Source organism: Sorex fumeus, unplaced genomic scaffold (genome assembly GCF_029834395.1).
Source record: "Sorex fumeus unplaced genomic scaffold, SorFum_2.1 ptg000007l, whole genome shotgun sequence".
NCBI lineage: Eukaryota > Metazoa > Chordata > Mammalia > Eulipotyphla > Soricidae > Sorex > Sorex fumeus.
Genome location: NW_026606064.1, coordinates 1,917,501 through 1,926,692, shown reverse-complemented (window position 1 = coordinate 1,926,692; position 9,192 = coordinate 1,917,501). Strand labels below are relative to the sequence as shown.

Here is a 9,192-nt window from a genome sequence, read left to right as displayed (position 1 = left end):
AGGACATTTATTTTATCCTCAGTTTCACGGAAACATTTTGTCTCACCATGGACGACATTATTGGGACACTGAACAAATCATCCTTTACCTCCTATGGTTTCAGAAGCTGGAAGGATAACCAAGTATCAGAGGGATTGATGAGGAAAAGTAAGGAGATATTGATTAATAACATGTTTATTAACATATGTTGTTAATATATTAATAACATAGGTGGGAGAGACACAGCAAAATTGCCATCCTTATTTTATTTCTTTCTAACTTTGTGACTGTGCCTGGCCATGCTCAGGGCTTACTCATCTTCATGCTCAGGGATTGCTCCTGGTCCAATTAAGAGGACCATGTGCAGTGCAAGAGATCAAGCCCTGTTTGGCTGGCAAGTGCCTTACCTGATGGACTATTTCCAGGCCCCTAGATACCATAAAATTTTCTTTTAATTTTTAATTTTTAATTTATTTATTTTTTTGCTTTTTTTGGCCTCACCCACCGATGCTCAGGGATTACTCCTGGTTCTGCACTGAGTAATTACTCCTACTGGTACTTGGGGGACCATATGGGATGCTGGGGATCGAACTTGGGTTGGCTGTGTGCAAGGCAAACACCCTATTTGCTGTACTATCTCTCCGGCCCCCAAGATACCCTTTTTAAACAGCTTCGAAAACATAGAGGTTAATGGGTAGAAGAGAAATGTGTGTGGGAGGCTACCAAATAAAGTTCTGTAAAAGAGATGAAGACTTACATTCAGAGTGAAGGGCTTTAGGTCCTTCCTGGGAGATGCCTTTATGGGGAAGGTTTAAATGAAAATATCTTTTCAAAGACAACATTCTGCCTTCCTAAAATTTCCTCCTTCTAATTTCCTCCTTCATGAAATTAGCCTCTAGTTAAGAATTTGTTTGTTAGCCTCAGTCTCCATGATGAAATACAACAATTTATTGGTCCATGGTTACAAGCCTGTCTCGTGCTGGGGGAATAGGCAGTTGGGATAGAAAAGATAGCGAAGGACCAAGAGGACAATGGCAGTTGGAAATAATCACTCTGGATAAGAATTGTGTGCTGAAAGTAGGTAAAGGAACAAACATGATGACCTCTCTGTACCCATATTGCAAACCATAATGCCAGAGAGAGAGAGAGAGAGAGAGAGAGAGAGAGAGAGAGAGAGAGAGAGAGAGAGAGAGAGAACGAAGAAAAGTGCCTGCCATAGAGGCAGGCTCGTGGGGTAGAGGGAGGGAAACTGGGGACATTGATGGTGGGAAATGTGGAAACTGGGGACGTTGGTGGTGAGGGGATGGGTGTTAGAACATTGTATAACTGAAGCCCAATCATGAACAGCTTTGTAATGTTGCATCTCATGGTGATTCAAAATAAAAGGAATTGAATTAAAATTTTAAAAAAGAACTAACTTGGTTTATTCCTCCTTCTCCCCCCACTGCACTATACCTTGCCTCTTCTTGTCTCACCTCTATGTTATAATTTGTGTTATGGAGAAGACATTGTTTTAAGAATCTAACTTTTGAATGCCAGTTCCCTCTCTGGCTAAATAGGAAACCTGGACAAATGGCTTAAATGCCCAAAACTTGGTCTTTTATAAAATGGGAAGAAGAATGGCTCTTGGCAGGATCACATGAGGCATATCCTTTGCTTTTTTATTTTTGTACATTTTATTTTCATAAAGTAGTCCACAATAGTTCATTACAATAGTTCATTACCAGTGAGCAACTTACCACAACAATAAGAGGGAAGTGTGTGAAGGTTGTTGTATTTCATTCTGGAGCCATTTAAGCCCCTGTATAAGAGAATACAAGCAAGTATATTAAAACCAAACAAATGTGTGCTATTTTGGGCTAGAGTATAAGAGGTTGTATGGCCGCAAATGTGGCCGCATGCTCCAGAAAATACTGCATCACTCTCTTCTGGGAGCTTTATTGTATAGTCTCTGGATCTTGGCTGTTGATGAGATTACATGACTCTGAGGGCAGTTTGTGGGTGTGGCTGCCAAGCTACTGAAAAATTGGGGAGTTGGGTGGAGGAGGCCCAGTTCTGATCCAAGAGGACTTGGAGATCTCAGCCACGGGTCCTGCATACCTGGGTACCTCTGCTGGTTCGTTCATGGATGAGACTTGTCAGAGCGTGTGGAGAGCGGCCTTGAACATGGCTGTGGTTGGGTTCTGGAGGTTTTCAACTGCTGGGGTTCTGCTTGGGGCAGGGAGGGAAACTCAACCCACTCCCTTCCAATGTGCCCCAGTGAAGACAGCCTGGGGCGTGATCAGCAGATTCTGGATCTTTGATTTTCTTTCACCTTTCCAATCTTGAAATATATTTTTTTCTTTGTATTTTTGTTTTGTATTGTCTTAGGACCACACATAGCTGTGCTCAGGGATTCCTGACTCCGTGCTCAGGGATGACTCCTGGAGGATTCAAGTCATCATCCAGGTGCCCAACATCTAACCTGGGTCAGTCACATGCAATACTTACCCACTGTATCATCTCTCCAGACTCTGAAATTCATTGTTAATAAATGATGCTATTGATTGAGTTCATTGAACCCGGCCTCCAGGAAGACTGAAGATTCTAGAAAACATGTTGAGAAATTCCTGGTCAAGAGCAGCAGTAAGAACAACTTTGAGTATGGTGCTTTTGAGGCTCAAGAGCTCTTTTCCCTTTCTGTATGGAGCTCAGTGAAGAGGGAGATGAAGGCAGAGGATAAAAAGTTATAGAAAATACTAATATCAAGGGAGTGACTAATTCAAGGAGCGGGAAAACATAACTTTAAAAAATGTATGATATCATGAAAGAGATCAATAAAATCCGTAGCCCTAACATAGTCTATTTTTATTAAAGATAAAAATTCATAACCCAAACCGTCCATTGTTATTTTCTGTAACCTATCCAGAATCTTAGGAATATTGTTTTAAGTGGTCGTGATGTCAGTCTGCACTTTTAATCCCAACTCGCTTGTTTTTGATTACACATTAGCCATCTGCACAAATAACCAATTATAGCTTGAGTCTTGGCTGGTCTTATGACTTTGGTCATGGAAACCTAGAATAAGTCGATGTAACACATGTCTTCTCAACATGAGTAATGTGGAATAAGCCCCCCAGAAGCCCCAGTAACAGCCCACACCCGCTCTAAACATAGAAGATACAAACCTATCACCCACTAAATTGCCTCATTCCTTTGGACTGGATCTCAGGAGCAGAGGTTGGAGTTGAGCTATAGCGAGGCCGTCGCGGGGCACGCGTCGCCTTGGGGCCAGCAGGGGGCGCCTGCGATCCGGGGCGCCGGCCGAGTAGTGAGGGGGGCGTGGCTCTGCATCCTTGACGGACAGCTAAGGATGCGGGATGCTGGGGAGAATCGGGGGGAGCAAGAGAAGAGAATACGAGCCGGAGCCGGGAGAATGTCTGAGGTGTCGGCTGGGGAGTGCACGAGTGTGGGAACGAGCCGGGGACACCTACGAGTGTCAGAGCTCGCGCTGTGGACACCGATCACAATGCATTAAAAAAAGAAAAAAAAAAAAGAGAGAGAGAGTGTGTGTGGTGGGGGGGTGCGGGGGGTTATTCCATTTCTGGGAGCCTAGTTGCAAAGTCGCGGCGGGGCAGACGTCTGCTCCGTGGCGGGGGGCCCTGCCCCGGTGCCGTGGAGGGTCGCTTTTCTGCATCCGAGCCTCTGCGGTGGGGTGGGATGGGCTGGGGGAAAGCCCCCGGGTGGGTGAGCGCGGCTGCGCGTCGGCGCGGGGCGGGAGAGCTATACTGGGGACGGAGGGCGGGGGAGGGGGGAGAGAGCCGTCGCCCCTCGCCGTGACAGCCCTGCGCGCGGGGAGGGAGGGCGGGCAGGCGGGCGGGCGGGGGCGAGAGGGGCGGGGAGCCCCGCGTGTCTTCCCCGAGCGCGCTGGTGCGGCGCGATCCCTCCCCGGCGTCTGCAGAGCCCGAGGCGCAACTGGTGCGAGGGCTGCCGGGCGCGGTGCGTGCTGCTCGCGGCCACCGGGTGGCTGGGCCGGGCGCGGGGTGGGGTGGGGTGGGGTGGGGGGCTTTCGCCTAGATCTGGACCTTTGCATGAAGCCGCGCGACCCCACGGAGCGGCGGCAGCAGCAACAGCAACAGCAGCAGCGGCGGCGGCGGCAGCAGCGGGAGCGGCGGAGCCCCGAGGCGGCGGCGCTGCGCGGTCCCAGCCAGGCGGTCCCCGGGCCCCGGTGGATGCGCGGCCGGGGAGGGGCCCATGGGCCGGAGCTGAGGCTGCCCGGGGCGGCGGCGGCGGCGGCGGCGGCGGCGGCGGCGGGGCGCGGGCCGGGGGGCGCGGTCGAGGCCCGGCGGCGGCGGCGCAGGAGGAAGCGGAGGAGGGCGGGCGCGCCGGGCCCGGGAGGCGACCAGCACCGCGCCACCGCCAGCGCCACCGCCACCGCCGCCGCGGCCCCGGGCTCGCCATGCTCCTGGCCTCGGCCGTGGTGGTCTGGGAATGGCTGAACGAGCACGGCCGCTGGCGCCCCTACAGCCCGGCCGTGAGCCACCACATCGAGGCGGTGGTCCGCGCCGGCCCCCGCGCGGGGGGCAGCGTGGTGCTGGGCCAGGTGGACAGCCGGCTGGCGCCCTACATCATCGACCTGCAGTCCATGAACCAGTTCCGCCAGGACACCGGTGAGCCCGCACCCCCCCCTCTCCCCAAAACCCCCCCATCCTCCCATCAGACCCCCCCCCCCCCGCACCTGCCCCGCTGGGCCCGCGCCCACCCATCTCCCCGCCCAGCCCGGAGCCACCTGCTCCGCCCCCGCCCCCCCCACCTCCACATCCCACCCGACACCCACCACGCCGCGCAGGGGTGTCGCCGCGAGATGGTCGCGGAAGGGGGCGCTTGAGTCCTCGTCTCGGCTGCCCGGACCCCCTCGCCACCCATGCCGCTGCGAGTGAGCTCTCGGGGCCGGGGGGCTGCCCCCCGAGCTGCACACGAGCCCCCGAGAACAATCCCCTCCACGCCCCTTTGGAGCACTTGCTGGCCCGGAGTCCTCCCGTGGGGAAACGGTTGCGTTGTCCCAGCCCGTTGCCAATCCCGGCTCTCGGGCATGCTTCCTGCTCGCACCCCCCCAATTCGGTGGAGGCTGAACACCCCTGCCTGGCCTGATGCCCCCCGCCCCCAGACCTGCACCACTAGCCTCCCGCACCCCATCTCATTTCCCCCCCCCCCCCCCCCCCCACACACACACCCGGTCTCATTTCTTCCCGCCCAGGGTCCGCTTGTGGCAAGTGGGGAAGGAAGAAGGAATTTCGGGGCGTCTGTGGCCCTGGCCTTCCCGGGGACGGAGGCTGGCACCCGGGCATTCCAGGGGACGCAGCCCCCCTCCGGGATGCCGATGCATGGCCCTGGTGCTGAAGCAACAGGCCGGAGCAGATGGGGAGAGGAGGGGGCGGACCGGGGCTGGGGAATGCCCCGCGGGGAAACCTCTTCCTTTGTCCCCAGAGGAGGCGGAGGCGGAGTGCCGAGGAGAAACTGTCCCCGAGCCTCCTGCTGAAATCCAAGCGGCACTCTGGTATCCCAGAGCCCTTATGATAAGGGTCCCCCCCACTCCGCACCTCCCCAACCAGAAATCGGCTTGGCATGGTGGCGACGCTCCACTCCCCCAGTGACCCCACGTGTCCCCCCCTCTCCCCAACCCGCCCCTGATCGGACTTTGCAGGTCGGCTTAGGAAGGGAGCTGCAGGAGGAGGTCAGGAGGGTGGGCCTGGTGGGGGAGGACAGCGCAGCCTGCCTGCTGGGTCTCCCGGGTGACCGTGCTTAATTGACCACCGGGGCCAAGCCTGTATTCCGGGGTTGGGGATTCTGGAATGCGGCAGGACTTTTCCTGGAGTGGAATGGGGCTGGGTTGCAGAGCAGGTGTGGCTGGCCGCGTGTGGGGGCCGTGGGGGACTGGACAGGCTGGCCTGGGCTCAGGGGGTCAGAGAGCAGCTGTTGAGTGGGACATCTGAGCAGGCCCGCCAAGCACCCACATCCGGTGTGCTAATTAGGATGGTCATGGGAAAGGGGGCTCTCTCTCTCTCCACCCTCAAGTTCCCGTCTTTCATCAGAACTCTGCTTCTTGGCCAAGGACTTTGCAGGCTCTGGTCCCTGGAGCCAAGCTTTTTTGGTGGCAGGAGAAAGGGTTCCAGATGCTTGTTTGCATCTGGAGGGGCTTAAGGCCCCTGTGGGAAAGGAAAGAGCGGGAGGGGAGGGGTGTGTGTGTAGCTGGGAGCCACTGGGTGAAGTTGGGATGCAGGAGGCATGAGGGGAGATTGAGAAAAGATTCAAGTGTAGCTGAGGGGGGAGGGCAACAGAATTGTGCAATCCGGATCCAGACAGTGATGGAGGGGAGGTTTTAGATTCTGGGGGGTGGGGCTTGAGTGCTCTAGGGCTGGGGAGGGGGGGGGGGGCGGTGCAGGAAGCACATAGAATCCAGAAAGGGTGATACCTGACTGGGAAATCCAGTTCTGCTGAAAACAGACCAGCAGGTGTTTTGTTTTGTTTTTTTCCCCAATTCCTGACTCTATCTCTTCGAACCTCGCTCGAAAGAAGCCTGGTGAGACAAAGACCCAGGTCCTTCTGAAGGGTGGACATTTCAGGGGTGGGGGGTGTTTGGGATCTCGGGCACCCACAAGGGACCAGGAAGGGCCTCCTGGGCTCTGTCTACAGTGGTCACTGGAACTGGGCTGAATGGAAGAGAGAAAGGACGCCTTCCCATCTCTCTAACCTGCGGATGGCAATAGCCCAGTTTACAGAGAGAGGCTTGGCAGAGTTTAGGTTTCAGGGGCTCCTTGAAGGGTCAGCGGGTCAACATGTGCTGAGCACCCTTGCCACACTGTGTGTCCTCCCCCCCCCCCCCCCACCATCACCCCTGTGCCAGTTCCTCCACCGGGTGTCCAAGGTGCTGGGCCGAATTCCCAAGAATGCTGGCTCTGTCGGGAACTTGTCATCTTGGAATAGAATCTCTGGGTCTGACCCCCCCCCCCCCACTCCTCCTCCTCTCCCTCCCCCATCCCGGCAGACACGGTTCCTTTCACTATAGCTCTTTGATGAGGCTGTGACAGGGCTGGTCAGAACTTTAAATCACCAGCTCCCAGGCAACCCCGGCCAAGCCCTGGCAATGTTTCATGAAATGCCCCCCACGCCCCTCCCTCCCCCCCATACCAGACACAGTCTGAAGCTGGGAACCAGCAACACCCCATAAACAAAGGGGAACTGGAAGTTCCCTGCCCAGAGGCGATTCCTCTCTTGTTTTGTGGCCTCCTCCGTGGGGGGACATTTCCTGATGTGGGAGCTTTGTTTTGCTTTTTAGAAGTTGTCTGTCCTGCTGCTGCCACCGCTTCTGCCAAGTGCCTCCTGACTCTGTTCTCCCCCCCACCACCCCCCTGGCTCTTGACCTCATCCAGCCTGTCTCCAGGGAGATGGCGAGGAGGCTGTGGCACCCCCTGGCCCCTTCGCTTCCAGACAGCCTGGGAATGGGCGCCTCATTTAGAGGCATTTGGGGCTAAAGAATCCGGGAAAGGGTGAGAGTGGAGGCCAGATTCCAAAGAAAAAAAAATCACATTGGCTTCCCCAAGCCTTGCTCCGGTCGTCTCCATCCAGGGTTACTTCCCCTGACTCCTAGCCTGGCAGTGATTGAACTCATCCTCAGCTCTGTAGTTTGAAGAGAGGAAGCTGATGGCTGCCATTTTCAGGGCCCCAGCAAGGGGATGTTGGGGGGGCAGATGGAGGCTTGGAGTGGGGGTGTTGACTTAACTGCCCATCCTGGACTTACTGGGTTCCTACAGGGCCTGGAGCCAGTTCCTTACCTGTTCTGGGCTCCCCTTTTTGGTAGGAGGACCAGCATCCTTCTGTCCCTTTCCATCCAGAGGCTTGGCCCCTGCACCTGCCCTGGTGGCGAAGTGACTCCGTGTGAGGCAGGATCCTTTTCGGCTCAGCTTCTCTGTTTGACTTTTGCTTCTTTTGTGTTTTTCATGTGGCGAGGAGGGTCCGATGGAGGGAGATGAAAGGGCTGGGGGGAAAAAAGCTGATACATTGGTGCCACCCCAGACTCCTCCTTTCCCATCCCTCCTGTGTGAGCGCAGGTGTAGACGGAAGCTGTGAGCCCAACTCCCGACAGGCACGGTACATGGGAGCAGCGTGTACCCTGCCTGTGCCAAAGCACATCGCATGCATGATCTTGATTCATCTTCCCTCGCTGTGCTCATGTGAATCAAAGGGAACTTGTGGGACCAAGATTCCAAACCAAGGCCCCCAGTCTCTGCGCCTTTGTTCCCTGAACTTTGTCCCGGCACTGTTTCAGGTGTCTGGGATGGGGCAATAACGAATGGCCAAATCTTTTTTCCTTGTGTAACATTTGAGTCAGGAACTGTGAGAGCCAGCCTGATAATTCTAGGGCACAGAATGGGCCAGGGAGTATGCCCCTGGGCTCCTGTGACATCCCTGGAGGGGGATGTCTCCTTTTAGCCAGATGCCAACACATCTGCCTGCATTGGGCTGCAGGTGTTTGTGTTGTGACGAAAGGTGGGTTTTCTCTCTCTTTTCCTTAGTTGATGAACTGTTCGTATCCTTTCCCAATTAGAAGCCTTTTTCCTTGTATCTCTGCACTGTGGGACCAAACGAATTTCTCTGGCTCATTCAGTGCATGGTTTTCATTATTCGGGATTAACTGATGCTGGGAACCAGAGAACACCCCATCAATAAACAAAAAACTGGAACTCCCCAGGCTCAAAGGGGGGGAGTTCCAGTTTTTTGTTTATTGATGGGGGGGACATTCCTCTCTTTTTCTGTTTTTTTTTTTCTCCTTCGCCCATTGGGGCAGGAGGCCTTTGCTGACAGGGAACTTTGCTTTTTAAGAGTGTGTCTCAGAGCTGGAGCAATAGCACAGTGGGTAGGGCATTTGCTTTGCATGCGACCAACCCAGGTTCGATTCCCAGCATCCCAAATGGTTCCCCGAGCACCACCAGGAGTGATTCCTGAGTGCATGAGCCAGGAGTAAGCCCTGAGCATCGCTGGGTGTGACCCAAAAAGCAAAAAAACAGAAAGTGCCTCACTGCTCACTGCCACTTCTCTGGGCACCTACTCAGTTCCACTCAGTTCCACTTCAGTCGAAAGTGTACAGGGTGCAGTGAGGCTGAGTGGTGGTGCCGAGATGGTGCCGAGCTCACTCTCAGGCCCAGTTCCCGGGCTCCAGGGGCTGAGCGGTTGGTT

The 9,192-nt window shown here is 55.3% G+C and overlaps 1 protein-coding gene across 1 annotated transcript in view; it reads left to right on the top strand.

Annotated features, from left to right (window-relative positions):
* Positions 1-4,046: 4,046 nt before the first annotated feature.
* The window catches only part of DTX4 (deltex E3 ubiquitin ligase 4), a 45,352-nt gene continuing 40,206 nt past the window's right edge, over positions 4,047-9,192 (top strand). Inside the window, 1 exon segment of the mRNA XM_056133234.1 lies at positions 4,047-4,628. Coding sequence (XP_055989209.1) covers positions 4,418-4,628 — 211 coding nt within the window. The 5' untranslated portion in view covers positions 4,047-4,417.